This window comes from Pristiophorus japonicus, chromosome 14 (genome assembly GCF_044704955.1).
Source record: "Pristiophorus japonicus isolate sPriJap1 chromosome 14, sPriJap1.hap1, whole genome shotgun sequence".
Taxonomy (NCBI): domain Eukaryota; kingdom Metazoa; phylum Chordata; class Chondrichthyes; family Pristiophoridae; genus Pristiophorus; species Pristiophorus japonicus.
The window spans coordinates 2563027-2581711 of record NC_091990.1 but is presented as its reverse complement, the minus strand read 5'-3'; the positions used below and the strand labels follow the sequence as shown (position 1 = coordinate 2581711).

Genomic DNA, 18685 nt, shown 5'->3' with positions numbered 1-18685 from the left:
TGCATTAAATAGCCCAATGGACAGTCTGCAGTGTCAGAACAGCTTTTCTCTCAACTAAGCTAGATTCAAATTCTAGCAGACTATTCACTAATTAAGCAGTCACATGGTGATGGACCTTGGCAGGAAAACAGGAAGAATTCAGTTAAAATCCAGCAGTCTTGTTCCAACAATAAATGGAACCCTGTCCCACATTTCTTGCAGTAAGTGATTGAGATCAATAATGCAACATTGGGTGGTTTGGGGGGGGGGGGGGGGGGGCGCAGAAGAGAAGGGAGAAAGAGAGAAAAGAAAGGAGGAGGAGATTTTTTTAAAGTTTATTATGCTACAGGTAGTAGGTTGAATAACTTTCCATTAACAGAGATATATTCGGATTACCATTGGAACCTATACAGAGCACAATGAGGCCAATACAAGACACAGTCACCAAGAAACAGTAGGGAATTCAGGAGAAACTTCTTTACCCAGAGAGCGGTGAGAATGTGGAACTCGCTGTCACAGGTTGAGGTGAATAGTATCGATGCATTTAAGGGGAGACTGGACAAGCCAATGGGGGAGAAGGGAATAGAGGGTTATGCTGATAGATTTAGATGAGGAAAGATGGGAGGAGGCACGGACTGGTTGGGCCGAATGGCCCATGTAAAAAAAAAATGTTGAAGCAAGTTTTTTTAAACTTTAGTAGGGAGGGGCAAAGCCTATTCATGAAACTCAGGATCCTGTAAGCGGTTTTATACACACTCTCAACCTGCCCTGCCACCTTCAACAATTTGTGCACACATACCCCCAGGTCTCTGTTCCTGCAGCTCCCTCAGGATTGTACCCTTTAGTTTATATTTCCTCTCCTCATTTTTTTCTACCAAAATGCATCACTTCACACTTTCATCTGCCCAGTGTCCACCCATCCCTTCTTGAAGTCTATTCCTCTCCTCCTCACTGTTCACTGTACTTCCAAGTTTTGTGTCATCTGCAAATGATGAAATTGTGCCCTGTACATCCAAGTCTAAGTCTTTAATATATACCAGGAAAAGCAGTGGTCCCAGTACCGATCCCTGGGGAACACCACTGTATACCTTCCTCCAGTCCCAGAAACAACCGTTTCCCACTACTCTCCGATTCCAGTCACTGAGACAATCCCGTATCCATGCTGCCTCGGTCCCTTTTATTCCACGAGCTTCAACTTTAATAGCATTGGATGAGAAGAATCATTTCTTAAATTTTTAAATCCAAACTGACCCAAGACGACAAAACAGAAATCAAATTCCAAAGCACAATGTGCTGTCTAATATCGAGGAGCTTTTTTTTGGACAGTCGCAAGGCAGAGGGATTTAGGAGGGTGTTCCAGAATGTGCAGCCCAGGGGTGGGAACAACAAATTGCATTTATATAGTGCCTTTAATGTAGTAAAACATCCCAAGGTGCTTCACAGGAACGTTAACAAAATTTTACACCGAGCCACGTATTAGGGAGATATTAGGGCAGGTAACCAAAGGCTTGGTCAAAAAGGTAGGTTTTAAGGAGTGTCTTAGAGGAAAGAGGAGGTAGAGAGGTAGAGAGGTGGAGGTTTAGGGAGGGAGTTCCAGAGCTTGGGGCCCAGGCAACAGAAGGCACGGCCACCGATGGTGGAGCGATTATAATCAGGGATGCTCAAGAGGGCAGAATTTGAGGAGTGCAGATATCTCGGGGCAGGGGGCGGGGCCGGAGATTACAGAGATAGGGAGGGGCAAGGCCATGGAGGGATTTGAAAACAAGGATGGTAATTTTGAAAATAAATAAATGCAAAAAGGAGGCCAAAGAGGGAAGAGTGGAGGACATGCCTGAAACAGGAGGCTGAAGGAGTTTGGTTCAGTCGGGAAGGGCAAGGTCATGGAGTGACCTGTAGATAGAGAACAAGGACGTTTGAAATGGATGCATGGGGGGTTAGGTACGGTGGCAAGAGCAAGGAATTAAATGAATGAAAAAAAAAGCGCTAGGTGGTGCAAGGAATCTCACCGGTTATGGCGAGGGAGACGAGAGACTTTGACTTAGCATTTTGTTCACCCGGAGGGCAATTGCATTTTAGGAGTCTACCTTCATTTCAGAATTCACCGTTTGAAGATAATTCATGGCGTTGAAATCAGGTGGGTTAATTCTCAAGCATTTCATTTGCAATAGGATGTTACTCTGCAAATTCACTGCTCCTCGTCCAGTCAACACCAGAGCTTGGTACACCTGGAGTTCTACAAGCCATTCTGATTATTATGTAAATGAGATGAATTAAGTTATCGATTCATTTCAGATGAAAAAAATTCAACCATTAAAAAGTTCTCTTTTTAAAAAAAAAACCTACAATTTGGTGTGGTCACAATATTGTAGACGGGAGGAAGAAACTTCAAAGCAGATCACAGCCAAGCTAGAATTAGTGCTATTAAAATCTATCCTGACAGGCCACTCAACTCTTTAATGCATGCAACATCCTTGCTGTGAATAGTTTTTTTAAAAATGCATTACTTTCTGGGATATGAGCGTTGCTGGCAAGGCCGGCATTTATTGCCCATCCCTAATTGCCCCTTGAGAAGGTGGTGGTGAGCCGCTGCCTTGAGCCGCTGCAGTCCGTGTGGTGAAGGTGCTCCCACAGTGCTGACTTTGTCACAGCGGTTTGGTACAACGGAGTGTCTCAATGAGTGTCTCGCTGGGCCATTTCAGAGGGGCAGTGAAGGGTCAACCCATTGCTGTGGGTCTGGAGTCACATATCGGCCAGACCAGGTAAGGGCAGCAGATTTCCTTCCCTAAAGGGCATCAGTTGGGTTTTTACGACAATCTGGTAGTTTCATGGTCACCATTACAGACACTGGTTTTTTATTCCAGATTTATTTAATTAACTGAATTTAAATTCCCCAGCTGCCATGGTGGGATTTGAACTAGTGTCTCAGGATCATTAGTCCAGGCCTCTGGATTACTAGCCCAGTAACATAACCACTCTGCTACCGTACCCCAGTCAGTAAGTCAATAGTCATCAGATCATGAGTACAAGACTGTTTGACTGTAAATAACACAGTGACAATCTAAAGCCCATTTTACACATCTCTGTGGTACTACGGCAAATGAGCTTGAACAGTTAGCTCCCACAAAAGGACCTGGTTCTTGTATTGAACCTACTTTTGTTACCAGGGCAGCACTCTCGCAAACACAGGCCCAACTCCACAACTGCAGCACAAGATGGACAACCATGCACTTACAAAAGTCACCTGGAAGAGATGGGCCTCAGTGGTCAATGATCACAACATAAAACATAAGAAATAGGAGCAGGAGTCGGCCATTTGGTCCCTCGAGCCTGCTCCGCCATTCAATATCATGGCTGATCCGATCATGAACTCATTACTCAAAAATCTGTCTATCTCCGCCTTAAATATATTCAATAACACAGCCCCCACAGCTCACTGGGGCAGAGAATTCCACAGATTTACAACCCTCGGAGTAAGGAGCCACCCATTTAAAACTGAGACGAGGAGGAATTTCTTGAGACTATGCCCCCTAGTTTTAGTTTGCCCTCGGAGTGGAGATGTCCCCTCTGCATCCACCTTGTTGAGCCCCCTCATGATCTTATTGAAACATACAAGATAGTCTCTCATTCTTCTGAACTCCAATGAGTAGAGGCCCAACCTACTCAACCTTTCCTCATATGAAAACCCCGTCATCTCCAGAATCAACCTCGTGAACCTTCTCTGAACTGCCTCCAATACAAGTATATCCTTTCTTAAATACGGAGACCAAAACTGTACGCAGTATTCCAGGTGTGGCCTCACCAATACCCTGTACAGGTGTAGCAGGACTTCCCTGCTTTTATACTCCATCCCCCTTGCAATAAAGGCCAACATTCCATTTGCCTTCCTGATCACTTGCTGTACCTGCATACTAACGTTTTGTGTTTCAGGCACATGGACCCCCCAGGTCCCTCTGTATGGCAGCATTTTGCAATTTTTCTCCATTTAAATTATAATTTGCTTTTCTATTTTTTCTGCCAAAGTGGATAACCTCACATTTTCCCCGATGGGCTGATGAATTGTATTCCATCTGCCAATTTTTTGCCCACTCACTTCGCCTGTCTATATCCCTTTGCAGATTTTGTGTCCTCCTCACAATTAGCTTTCCCACCCATCTTTGTATCATCAGCAAACATTGCTACATTACACTCAGTCCCTTCATCTAAGTCGTTAATATATTTTGTAAATAGTTGGGGTCCCAGCACTGATCCCTGCAGCACTCCACTAGTTACTGTTTGCCAACCCAAGAATGAACCATTTATCCCGACTGTTAGCCAATCCTCTACCCATGCCAATACATTACCCCCAACTCATTGAACTTTTATCTTGTGCAAAAATCTACTGGTGTAAAGCTGTACTCTTCCCCAAAAATCTTAAAAACAAACTCCAGGGTCCTGCTATATCACCATTCACGCTGTAATGATTAAAAAGGGCCAACGAAGCTGAACAAATCCAGTCAGCCATAGGAGTGTTTTCAAACTAGCGCCAACGAGACTACCTAAATTATTCAACAGATTCTGTGATGGGATCTAATTCTGGAATGTCAACATCTGGAGAAAGAAAGACTTGCATTTCTATAGCGCCTTTCATGACTACCAGACATCCCCAAGCACTTTTCAGCCAATGAAGTACTTTGAGTGTAGTCACTGTTGTAATGTGGGAAACGTGGCAGCCAATTTGTGCACAGCAAGCTCCCACACAGCAATGTGATAATGATCAGATATATTAAATAAAACAGATGATGTTGGTGGAGGGATAAATATTGGCCCCAGGACACCGGAGATAACTCCCCTGCTCTTCAGAAAATTATGACACAGGAGGCCATTCGGCCCATTGTGTCCAGCCTAATCCCACCTTCCAGCACTAGGTCCTTAGCCCTGTAGGTTATGGCTCTAAGTACACATCCAAGTACTTTTTATAATGCGATGAGTTCCAAACTCCCACCACCCTCTGGGTGAAGGAATGTTCCCTCATCTCCCCTCCAATTCTTCTACCAATTACTTTAAATCTATGGCCCCTGGTTGTTGACCCCTCTGCTAAGAAATAGGTCCTTCCTATATCTTGGCCCCTCTCCTTCGAAATGCTGCCCCGAGAGCAGACGGGACCTCGGTTTAATGTCCCGTTAGACAGACGGCACCTTCCACAGTGCGTGCAGCACTTGGATACCTCACTGATCTGGAACAAGAATGATTAAGAGTCTATGATTCTATGGTACATGGGACTATAATCCTGTTGCCATGGGGCACTCGTGTGTATTTTTTATGCATTGAGGAAGCAGCGAAGCTGGTCGCCTTGAAAATTACAGGAACAAAATGTCTCTAAAGTAGTGAACCACTTGTTTGCAAGCACCAGGAAAAAAGGCACAAATGAGTCCAAAACACATCATCGCATTAGTTGCGCAGGAAGTGACAGTCCTTCGGGCTCTTCTCCCTCCCTTTATTAGTGTTATAACATTTATACTTCAATGGTCCTGATGACCTTACTCGGCCAAGCACTGAAGGCCTTTGGTTGCTGCGAAGGATTGATCAGCATTGGATGCCGAGAGAACCACAAAATGTGAGCACCCGGACTTTGATTACTGGTTCGGCCAAAAACCAGCCTTAAAGTTGGTCTTGCCTCCAAAAGTGGACAATGGGAGCAGAGGGGTAGAAGATTACAAGCGAGATATTGGTTTAGTTAGACAGGCGAAAAGTAGGGGGGGGGGGGGAAAGTGTTGGTATAAACTTCCCCAGCTAAATGGTTAGTTTTCTTCAACAGATGCCAAGAATCAGTCCGCTGCACAGGAACAACTGCATGGGTCCGGAAAGTGATTTTTGTAAAGTCACTCTTGGCTCCAAAGTGAACAGCAGAAGCGGAGCGATGGAGAAAAGGTGCAGTAAATGATAGATGAATGAATGGGGAATAGGTACAGAGGCACTCTGCGCTCTCATGCTCAAGGTAAGTGTTCACGCTGACCCCATTCCTACAACTGCTGTCAGCTTTCAGATTGCTGTGAAACACACAAAGCAGACAGACACTCCGTCATTGTACCACAGTCCCAATCACTCCAAACTTTTATACTAGGCAGAGATTTTTTGGTAATTCTCTGATGAATACAACAGGCAAAAAAAAAGTATTCTCCTTTATGTCAGTTGTCCTCTGTAAGCTGTTCGGAGACTATTCTGGATAACACAGTTCATATTCTGGATAAAACAGTTCAGTGTTGTAGCCGACGGCCAGATGTCAGCAAGGGGGACGGTACAATGAGACAGCCTGGTTTGCAGCTTCCTCTTCAATCCAGCGCTAAACTTAATCCAAATAGCAAAATGCCCCTTGCGTCGCACCTCGGAACAGAGTGTAGATAGCTGGAATCGAACGGTCTACTGGGGGGTAGACAGTCCCCCAGTACAGTGTGCAAGAAAGGACATTCTACAGAACCCAAGGTAGGCATCAGTAGCTCAAAATGAATGCACAAGGAAAGGTCACAGCTATCTGGGTACAAGTGATTATTTAAAACCACAAATACATCACCTAGATATGGAACCGTACTATTTTTATTTTTTTCCTTCAAAGACAGAGTGTAATAGACCCACAGGTAGAATACCAGGATCGTTCAATGGTTCACAATTATGATTTGTTAGCATTATTAGAAAACCCATACTGGCAGCATTGCAGTCCTAGACTGGTGCTAAAATAATTGTTCTTTTAATTTAAATGACCACCACCAGGACACATCCCGATTCCAGACTCTGGTCAACCAGAACCCCCGAGGGTGAATGGGATCCCTTTTCAGGGCTGGTCTGAACTCAGCACTATTTTCCCATGAGCTTCCCCCTCCCACCCCCAATCGAATCAGTTAAAAAGACAGGTGTAAATCCTGAATGGTCATGGGGGGGATTGCGAAGTGTTTGGGAGAAATGTACGAGGAACAGGAGCAGTTTGACATTTCCGCTTGCTGTTGGCCGAGCGCTCCGCGGTTCTGGGACCGACATTGCCGACGGCCATTGCACGCGGTGTAACAGCAGTCTCTTACCTTCACACATTGAAGACTCGTTGTATATAGTGCAGTCTGTCAGATTGTCAGATGTCTTTGAGATACACAAGGTTTCTGGAAGGTAAAGAGAGAGACCAGTTTTACTACGGAGTCCCGGCGGCAAAGATGCCCCTTAAACATTTAGAAACTTTAAAAATAATAAATTGCTTTTGAAATAGTAATTCCGACTTTTCCAAAAACAAGGGGCTGGATTTCCGGTTCTGCTCATTTTGGACGGTAATGGTGGCGGGGCGGTAAAGTTCGCGCCTCAGTCACCAAATTCAGCCGCTGGGCCCAGAGTGTGGAGCGGGGCGCGAAGGGAAGTGTTACACACCTCTCTCAGGGGGCGGCAGAAGACCAAAATTCCAGCCCAGGAACTCTCCTGCCAGGAAGCACCTTCAATACTTGGGCCTAAGGTCCCCTAGGAGCCAAACATGCTCCCCTGTCCAAGGTGTAGTCCCCCAGTACAATTCATTGTGAAGACACGAGACACGTCACACTGGTCAACCTCCAGAGCGCTCAGTTTATGTATCCTTCCCGTTAGCCTCCACCCTACTTCTCTTCCAATCCCAACCTCCCCTGATTTGGGCAGAGGCCTGGGGGAAGACACTGATCCAGGGAAAACAAACAAACAAGTCGACCATCGCAGATATTTAAATTTACATCTTCGGCAGCACCTCCCAAACCCGCCACCTCTACCACCGAGAAGGACAAGACCACCACCTCCAAGTCACACACCATCCTGACTGGGAAATATACCATCCGTTCCTTCATGGTCGCTGGGTCAAAATCCTGGAACTCCCTCCCTATCATAGGCAGTCCCTCGGAATCGAGGAAGACTTGCTTCCACTCCCAAAAGGGGAGTCCTTTGGTGGCTGAACAGTCCAATACGAGAGCTACAGACCCTGTCACAGGTGGGACAGATAGTCGTTGAGGGAAGGGGTGGGGACTTGTTAGGTCTTGAATAGAGAGTCAGACTAGATACTGCAAGCTCAAAGTAAGGTGTGACCGGAGTCCTTTATTACAGATCTCAGAGTGCCTCTCCAGCCTGTGAGGAGGCCTCCTTATATACAGGTGCTCCCAAGGGATTGTGGGATCTGTTGGGACTCCAGGGGATAAGCCCTCTGGTGGTAAGACATGGTATTTACAGGTTTACATACATAAGACTGATTTGCCGCACGCTCCTTCCGCTGCGTATGCCCGACCTCTTCATGCTCGCGGCGTTGAGATTCGAAGAGCTCAACGCCCTCCCGGATGCACTTTCTCCACCTAGAGCGGTCTTCGGCCAGGGACTCCCAGGTATCAGTGGTGATTCGCACTTTACCAGGGAGGCTTTGAGGGTGTCCTTATTATGTTTCCCTCCCCAACAGCACTGTGGGAGCACCTTCACCACACGGACTGCAGCGGCTCAAGGCAGCGGCTCACCACCACCACCTTCTCAGGGATGGGCAATAAATGCCGGCCTTGTGCCAGCGATGCCCACATCCCAGGAATGAATAAAAATTGGGCGAGATGTGAATGCCAGCTAAGAGCAGAGGTCAGCTGCAAATTTAGTGGAAAAGCACAACCACCACTGGCCTGGAAGACTCTTTAAAAATAAATAGGTCTTCCAGTTCACTAGTTGTAGCAATTCAGACAGTTTTATATTGGTCATCCAGCTGAGTGAGCTCACATTTGAGGAAATCAGTAGCACTAACATAAAATGCAAGTTATGCTGTAATGCAGGTCACATGCAAATATAAAAGCAACTTTGGTTCATGCACGCGATTTCACCACAACTTTAAAATGAGAGATTTTGGCCTGGATATTGGCTCGTAGTTTGCGGTGAACGAGCGATGCTCGGCCATTCTTCACACCGACAGCTGCCCACAGAGTTTCCGTGGGCTTTTGTGCAGCAACTTACCGTAATCAGGAGACTGAAACGACGCGGCGCCCTCTACAGGGGACCTGGGTGAGCAAAGCAAGCAACAACGTGTTTCCTCAACCAATCAGACTGATGAATCGTCACCGAGACACGCAGGCCGGAATCTTACCAGCCCTGCGACTGCGGGTTTGGAGGGTCCGCTGTCAAAATCAAAAAGATTGACAGCAGGTCGGTATCCCGCTACAAACCTTCCCCAAGTGTCGGTTCTGTCATTCCCGAACAGACCCGACACCAAGCAGTGGGTAAGCGAGTTAAAAGTAAAAAAAGGATTTTACCATGTACTTACCATTTTACCAGATTTTAAAGCTGCAAATGGTCTATGAAAGCTCCCATTGCATAGGTGTTCACTTTAAGGTTAGAAGCAGTTGATAACTGCATTTAGAAGACAGATTCAACTTTATGCAGCCAGCAAGTGTTTGGAGCAAACTCTCGATCCAGTGTCACCTCTTTGGAGCAACCTCTCTCACCATTGACCGATCGCTTCTGTTCTCTCAACCTCACCTGCCATTACTCCTTCAGCATCAGTGTCCTTTTAAAAAAAAAAAAAAAAATCTCCCCATGGTCCTTAGAATCCCACCACGATCAGCCCCAACACCAGCATCACCAACAACCTTCTCCGCAATCACCTGATGCTGCACAGGACACAGGGCATCATCACCCGACCACATTGCTGCCCGGGACGCCAGGGAAGGCCTCACCATGGCCACATTTATTTCACTTAACACTGTACACCCTGGCTGCCACGTGATACGTCAGGTTGGCACCACACCATACTGGCACCATAAAGCATCCCGACAATGCCCAAACCATTCCTTCCACACTCATCATTGGGGGAGGAGGGGGGGGTGGGGGTACCCTCAAGTCTCACCATTCACAAACTCACTAAGCCACTTCCAAAGGTGCACACAAATCTGTCCAAGGCGGCAAAGTGTTGAAAATAAAGGTTTCAACATTTGACAACACATTAACAGAAACTTTACATGAACATTGGATAAAACACCCAAGTGCCTACTCTTGTGTGTTGTTAGTTAGTATGATTGCACTAGGATGAGGGCGAGTGTGAGGGGTGGTTAGTGAGATGGGGAAGTGATAATATAGATGGAGAGGGATGGGTGGAGGTGCAAGGCAAGTTGGTTGAGTAAGGATGTGCAGTAGTAAGGTAGGGAAGGCAGAGTGATGGGGATGTGATGAGTGGCACAGCAGGATGAGGTTGAGTGTAACTTTGCTGTAATGTTTCATGATCGAGAGATTATTGAAGGGTTTGCACCACTGCAGCCTGGTCCTCCTGACCACATCCCTGCTTGTGCCCCCTGTACACTGTGCAATCAGGCTGCCTGGTGTCCTGGGGAGGTCTCTTCCACACACTGGGAGAGAAGAGAACTTCCCTGCATACTGTGACTCCCTCCATAAGCTGATAGAGGGAATGATGGGAGAGCCTGGGTGCAGGAGAGCCTCTGAGCCGTGATTGGCAGTGTTTGCAGCACCTCAATGCTGTAGAACACTGACAGCACAACTGTCAAAATCAATGTAGACACGGTCCCTTTAAGGAAACCGGCTGATGAAGAGTCATCAAATGTCATTATCAGACCCACTCCCTTTTAATTGGCCGGGAACCTTGCAGGACAGGCTCAACATGCTCAATCAGGGCAAAATCACTTGGAGGAGGCAGGTTGAAGGAAGCGGGGTTTGAGGCGGCTTTCTACTCTGGCCATCCCAGTCTCGCTACAATTGGCGAGATAGCGGCCACAGAGTCTAAACTAGAAAGTGCCCGTTAAAATATTTAATACAATGCAAAATCATGTACAGAAAGCAAAAGAGAGATGGAAAGAAAGATGGGATTAGGAGCGAGATATGAGAGAGACAGGAAAAAAATACTCTCTTAAATAAATCTTCAACAATAACTAAAATCTGAAGGAATGAGACTCCACACTCGTGAAAGTTAATTTTCAGGGCTAGAGAGGTTGTTTGGCAGTAATTAAGACTTAGCACAGTTAAAAATGTACTTACACTTGAATGGACAAGCCCCAATGTTTTCTGGCATGTTTATTGGGTAACAATGTTCCCTAAAATTTATTTTTGGGTGCGCCTTTAACGGGCTACGCGGCCTAGGCAAATTTCTGCACATATGCGGTTTTTCCATTGCGAAGCCGCTAAGCAGCCTGCACAGGAGCTCCAGACCACTGCGTGGCTGTGTAGCTCAACAGGAGCATTGATGGACAAGTAGAGCAACTTCACGTTCTTCACGTGTTGCAATGCCAGGTCTCTCGGAGAGGTAACGGTGTAACGGAGCTTGTGGAGAACAGCGCAACTTGGGACAGCAACTTCCAGAGAAGAAACAGGAGCCGGAGTCGGCCATTCGGCCCCTCGAGCCTGCTCCGCCATTCAATAAGATCATGGCTGATCTGATCTTGGCCTCAACTCCACTTCCCTGCCCGTTCCCCATAACCCTCGACTCCCATATTCCTCAAAAATCTGTCTATCTCCGCCTTAAATATATTCAATGACCCAACCTCCACAGCTCTCTGGGAGGGAGAACTCCACAGATTTACAACCCTCAGAAGAAATTCCTCCTCATCTCAGTGTTGAATGGGTGGCCCCATATTCTGAGACTATGCTCCGTAGGTCTAGTTTCCCCTAGGAGTGGAAATATCCTCACCTGCATCTGCCTTGTCGAGCCCCCGCATTATCTTATATGTTTCAAAACGATCACCTCTCATTCTTCTGAACTCCAATGTGTATAGGTACAACCTATCCTCATAAGTCAACTCCCTAATTTTCAGAATCAACTTAGTGAACCTTCTATGAATTGTCTCCAATGCAAAACTGTACGCAGTATTCCAGGTGTGACCTCACCAATACCCTATACAGTTGTAGCAGGACTTCTCTGCTTTTATACTCCATCCCCCTTGCAATAAAGGCCAATATTCCATTTGCCTTCCTGATTACTTGCTGTACCTACATACTCACTTTTTGTGTTTCATGCACAAGGACCCCCAGGTCCCTCTGTACTGCAAAATATGTAATTTTTCTCCATTTAAATATTAATTTGCTTTTTTACTTTTTCTGCCAAAGTGGATAACCTCACATTTTCCCACATTATACTCCATCTGCCAAATTGTGTGTCCCCCTCACAATTTGCTTTCCCACCCATCTTTGTATCATCAGCAAATTTGGCTACATTACACTCAGTCCCTTCATCCAAGCCATTACTATAGATTGTAAATAGTTGAGGCCCCAGCACTGATCCCTGTGGCATCTCACTAGTTACTGTTCGCCAACCGGAAAATGACCCATTTATCCCGACTCTCTGTTTTCTGTTAGTTAGCCAATCCTCGATCCACGATAATATATTACCCCCAACCCCGTGAACTTTTATCTTGTGCAGTAACCTTTTATGTGACACCTTGTCAAATGCCTTCTGGAAGTCCAAATACACCACATCCACTGTTTCCCCTTTATCCACCCTGTTCATTACATCCTCAAAGAATTCCAGCAAATTTGTCAAACATGACTTCCCCTTCATAAATCCATGCTGACTCTGCCTGACCAAATTATGCTTTTCCAAATGTCCTGCTACTGCTTCTTTAATAATGGACTCCAACATTTTCCCAACCACAGATGCTAGGCTAACTGGTCTATAGGTTCCTGCTTTCTGTCTCCCTCGTTTTTAAAAAATAAGGGCGTTACATTTGTGGTTTTTCAATCCGCTGGGACCTCCCCAGAATCCAGGGAATTTTGGTAGATTACAACCAATGCATCCACAATCCCTGCAGCCACTTCATTTAAGACCCTGGGATGTAAGCCATCAGGTCCAGGGGACCTGTCTGCCTTTACTCGCATTATTTTACCGAGTACTACTTCTTTAGTGATAGTTTTAAGTTCCTCCCTCCCTATAGCTCCTTGATTAAAAACATCCCAATAATGGATAGTGTCTTCTACAGTGAAGACCGATACAAAACATTTGTTCAAAGTCTCTGCCATTTCCCGCATTTAACTCCATAATGAACCTGTATAAAACACTGGTTCGGTCCCAACTGGAGTATTGTGTCCAATTCTGGGCACCACACTTTAGGAAGGATGTGAAGGCCTTAGAGAGGGTGTAGAAAAGATTTACGAGAATGGTTCCAGGGATGAGGGACTTCAGTGACGGGGATAGACTGGAGAAGCTGGGGTTGTTCTCCTTGGAGCAGAGAAGGTTGAGAGGAGATTTGATCGAGGTGTTCAAAATCATGAGGGGTCTGGACAGAGTAGATCGAGAGAAACTGTTCCCATTGGTGGAAGGGTCGGGAACCAGAGGACACAGATTTAAGGGGATTGGCAGAAGAACCAAAGGCGACATGAGGAAAAACGTTTTTACGCAGCGAGTGGTTAGGATCTGGAATGCGCTGCCTGAGAGGGTGGTGGAGGCAGACTTTCAAAAAGGGAGTTGGATAAGTATCTGAAGGAAACCAATTTGCAGGGCTCCGGGGAAAGGGACAAGCAGAGAGTCGGCACGAGCTCGATGGGCCGAATGGCCTTCCGCACTGTAACCACTCTACGATTCGAGTAATGGCGAGCGCAGATACCCTCTGTTATTCCTGCTGCAAAATCTGGGCCTTTATAAAAAAAAAGATACTAAGTTAGGGGCAGAGCACAAGGACAGTAACTTCTAATAAAATCTTGACAAAAAGCTATTTCCGTTGCCCCTGCTACAATCGGAGAAATTGGTTAACCGGTAACTTCGGTAAGCAAAGCTTATAAAAGCATAAATGTGAACCAACGCGATTGCATTAGTTACTGAACAATGGATTGCCTGTTTACCCTGCACGCAAAGCGCAGATTTACAAAAGATCTTTTGCAGACATGAAACCTCAGTTCACACTATAACCATTGTGTGTGGGGTTTCTGCAAAACATGGACCAAAGCTTACAAACTGACAGGTTAACAAAACAAAAGGGTAGGCGAGAAGATCAAAGAAGAAAAAGCTAGTTTTGAAATTAAATTACAAGGCAAAGTTTTCAAAATGAAGGCAATTCTCCTCAAAAAGTTCACCTTTTTCATTATTACTGATCTTCACAATCTGAAAATTAGATACAGGTAACTTGTAACATGTCTACCTGGGACAGATATGGCCAAGTATGGGTCAATTTATCTTACAATGTATCCCCTATCTCCAATCTCCTCCAGCCCCAAAACCTAGATGTCTGCACTCCTCTAATTCTGCCCTCCTGAGCATCCCTGATTATAATCGCTCCACCATCGGTGGCCGTGCCTTCTGTTGCCTGGGCCCCAACCTCGAACTCCCTCCCTAAACCTCTCTACCTCTCTTTCCTCCTTCAAGACGCTTCTTAAAACCGACCACTTTGACCAAGCCTGCGCTAATTTTCTATTTCTGCGGCTCAGTGTCAAAGTTGTCTCATAACACTCCTGTGATGCACCTTGGGATGTTTCACCATGTTAAAGGTGCTATATAAACACAAGTTGTTGCTGTTGTTGAAACCACACACAGAGTTTGAAATGATTTTAAAAAGTTATTTACTGTTTTGCCTACAAACAAGTCCTGCGCATTCCTATGATCCAGAGTCTACAGCCTTATTTTTAGTCCGGTAAAAGTCCTACAAAAGAGTCCACTAAATTTTACAGTACATTAATGGACTACTCTTGGTTGCTTGGTAACAGTCATGTGAGACTGAAGGATAACGATCTAACCACCCTGAAGATTAGATTTCACGTAATGTGATGTTACTGCACGGGATTAGGTCCGCAATGCTGATATGCTATAAACTATTTTAACAAACAAGGCATCAGCTTACATATTGTAAACACTCTTGCTGTACAGTGGCCAGTTAATAGCAAACAGGTGATAGAGATATTCATGCATTCCAGTTGCAGCAAAGCTCTTGCTCAACAGGTTCGAAAACTCTCAATTCCCTGGATTTATATAAAAGGTTGTTGTAATATATGCACCCGTGAGTATGCTCACAGGTTTGCAGAGCTGTTGAGTTGCGAGTATATTAGCCAGTCACGTGATGTTCACAAGATTCAATAAAACCCCAGCCAGTTTGGTTTGGCAGATTACAATGAGGCAGGTGGTTGTGAGCCTGGTGGATGAAACATAGAAAATAGGTGCAGGAGTAGGCCATTCGGCCCTTCGAGCCTACACCACCATTCAATAAGATCATGGCTGATCATTCACCTCAGTACCCCTTTCCTGCTTTCTCTCCATACCCCTTGATCCCTTTAGCCGTAAGGGCCATATCTAACTCCCTCTTGAATATAGCCAATGAACTGGCATCAACAACTCTCTGCGGCAGGGAATTCCACAGGTTAACAACTCTTCAAGTGAAGAAGTTCCTCCTCATCTCGATCCTAAATGGCCTACACCTTATCCTGTGACCCCTGGTTCTGGACTTCCCCAACATCGGGAACAGTCTTCCTGCATCTAACCTGTTCAATCCCGTCAGAATTTTATATGTTTCTATGAGATCCCCCCTCATTCTCTTAAATTCCAGTGAATATAAGCCCAGTCGATCCAGTCTTTCATATGTCAGTCCTGCCATCCCAGGAATCAGTCTGGTGAACCTTCGCTGCACTCCCTCAATAGCAAGAATGTCCTGCCTCAGATTAGGAGACCAAAACTGAACACAATATTCCATGTGAGGCCTCACCAAGGCCCTGTACAACTGCAGTAAGACCTCCCTGCTCCTATACTCAAATCCCCGAGCTATGAAGGCCAACATACCATTTGCTTTCTTCACCGCCTGCTGTACCTGCATGCCAACTTTCAATGACTGATGTACCATGACACCCAGGTCTCGTTGCACCTCCCCTTTTCGTAATCTGACACCATTCAGATAATATTCCACCTTCCTGTTTTTGCCACCAAAGTGGATAACCTCACATTTATCCACATTATACTGCATCTGCCATGCATTTGCCCACTCACCTAATGTGTTCAATTCACTCTGCAGCCTCTTAGCATCCTCCTTACAGCTCACATCGCTTAGTGTCATTTGCAAACTTGGAAATATTACACTCAATTCCTTCATCTAAATCATTGATGTATATTGTAAATAGCTGGGGTCCCAGCACTGAGCCCTGCGGCACCCCACTAGTCACTGCCTGCCATTTTGAAAAGGATCCGTTTATCCAACTCTCTGCTTCCTGTCTGCCAACCAGTTCTCTATCCACATCAATACATTACCCCAATACCATGTGCTTTAATTTTGCACACTAATCTCTTGTGTGGGACCTTGTCAAAAGCCTTTTGAAAGTCCAAATACACCACATCCACTGGTTCTCCTTGTCCACTCTACTAGTTACATCCTCAAAAAATTCTGGAAGATTTGTCAAGCATGATTTCTCTTTCATAAATCCATGCTGACTTGGACCGATCCTGTCACTGCTTTCCAAATGCGCTGCTATTTCATCTTTAATAATGATTCCAACATTTTCCCCACTACCGATGTCAGGCTAACCGGTCTATAATTACCCGTTTTCTCTCTCCCTCCTTTTTTAAAAAGTGGTGTTACATTAGCTACCCTCCAGTCCATAGGAACTGATCCAGAGTCGATAGACTGTTGGAAAATGATCACCAATGCATCCACTATTTCTAGGGCCACTTCCTTAAGTACTCTGGGATGCAGACTATCAGGCCCTGGGGATTTATCGGCCTTCAATCCCATCAATTTCCCGAACACAATTTCCTGGCTATTAAGGATTTCCTTCAGTTCCTCTTTCTCGCTAGACCCTTGGTCCCTAGTATTTCCGGAAGGTTGTGTGTGTCTTCCTTAGTGAAGACAGAGCCAAAAGTATTTGTTCAACTGGTCTGCCATTTCTTTGGTCCCCAGTATAAATTCACCTGAATCTGACTGCAAGGGACCTACGTTTGTCTTCACTAAACTTTTTCTCTTCACATATCTATAGAAGCTTTTGCAGTAAGTTTTTATTCTCCCAGCAAGCTTCCTCTCGTACTCTATTTTCCCTCTCCGAATTAAACCCATTGTCCTTCTCTGCTGAATTCTAAATTTCTCCCAGTCCTCAGGTTTACTGCTTTTTCTGGCCAATTTATATGACTCTTCCTTGGATTTAACACTATCCCTAATTTCCCTTGTTAGCCACAGTTGAGCCACTTTCCCAGTTTTATTTTTACTTCAGACAGGGATGTACAATTGTTGAAGTTCATCCATGTGATGTTTAAATGTTTGCCATTGCCGATCCACCATCAACCCTTTAAGTATCATTCGCTAGTCTATTCTAGCCAATTCACATCTCATATCATCGAAGTTACCTTTCCTTAAGTTCAGGACCCTAGTCTCTGAATTAACTGTGTCACTCTCCATCTTAATAAAGAATTCTACCATATTATGGTCACTCTTCTCTAAGGGGCTTTGCACAACAAGATTGCTAATTAGTCCTTTCTCATTACACATTGCCCAGTCTAGGATGGCCAGCTCTCGAGTTGGTTCCTCGACATATTGGTCTAGAAAACCATCCCTAATACACTCCAGGAAATTCTCCTCCACATATTGCTACCAGTTTGGTTAGCCCAATCAATATGTCGATTAAAGTCACCCATGATAACTGCTGTACCTTGATTACACACATCCCTAATTTCTTGTCTGATGCTGTCCCCAACCTCACTACTACTGTTTGGTGGTCTGTACACAACTTCCACTAGCGTTTTCTGCCCTTTGGTATTCTGCAGCTCCACCCATACAGATTCCACATCATCCAAGCTAATGTCCTTCCTTACTATTGCATTAATTTCCTCTTTAACCAGCAACGCTACCCCACCTCCTTTTCCTTTCTGTCCGTCCTTCCTGATTGAATACCCCTGGATGTGGTGTTCCCAGCCTTGGTCACCCTGGAGTCACGTCTCCGTAATCCCAATTAGATCATATTCGTTAATAGCTGCCTGCGCAGTTAATTCGTCCACCTCATTACAAATACTCCTCGCATTGAGGCACAGAGTCTTCAGGCTTGTCTTTTTAACACACTTTGTCCCTGAACTGGTAATGTGCAGTCATAGTTAAACCTTTTGCTAATAAACCAACCAGTTCTGAACAACAATGTGTTACTATGGATTCTTAAGCAAAGAACCCGTGAAACAAATACATTACAGTTATGAATCTTTGGAATTCTCTACCCGAGAGAGCTGTGGATACTCAGTTGTGAGCATATTCAAGGCTGCAATAGATTTTTGAATATGAAGGGAAACCAAGGGATATGGGGATCAGGCAGGAAAGTGGAGTCGAGGCCAAGATCAGATCAGCCATGATCTTATTGAATGGTGGCGGAGTAGGCTCGAGGAGCAGTATGGCCTACTCCTGTTCCTAATTCTTAGGTCTGTTTCGTATAGTTTTCACAGCAGTTATATTTGTAATCAACTCTTCAATTAAAAAAAAATGTACACAGACGGGAAACAGAAACAAAAAAAATCTACGGTGAACAAAAGCACAAAGGTCCATCCAGCACCTCCGTCCCCCGCTATAGGGAGAGGCAGAATGAAGGGTAACGAGACAACGCCCAAGTAGCAGAATTACTACATTAAAGCTGCAAAAATCCAACAGATTAGGTTGTAACTGTGGCAAATACGGCTTTATCAGCTCAAGAAGTGTACATGATCATTTGAGTGTTACAGCAGAGTGCGGTGTAAGGAGCCTGAGTGCTTCCCAAGGACATCAATGGCTGCGTGCAATCAGAACCGAGGCTTGCAATTCAGTGGAAAACATCTGTCTCAAATGATAATTTT

The 18685-nt window shown here is 45.2% G+C and overlaps 1 protein-coding gene across 4 annotated transcripts in view; it reads right to left on the bottom strand.

The window, feature by feature from the left end:
• cd164l2 (CD164 sialomucin-like 2) overlaps positions 1–18685 on the bottom strand; it is a 69153-nt gene that overhangs the window by 29124 nt on the left and 21344 nt on the right. For all 4 annotated transcript variants that reach the window (XM_070898786.1, XM_070898783.1, XM_070898785.1 and 1 more), the window contains exon 3: positions 7029–7103. In XM_070898786.1, coding sequence (XP_070754887.1) covers positions 7029–7103 — 75 coding nt within the window. The remainder of the gene's footprint in view (positions 1–7028; positions 7104–18685) is intronic.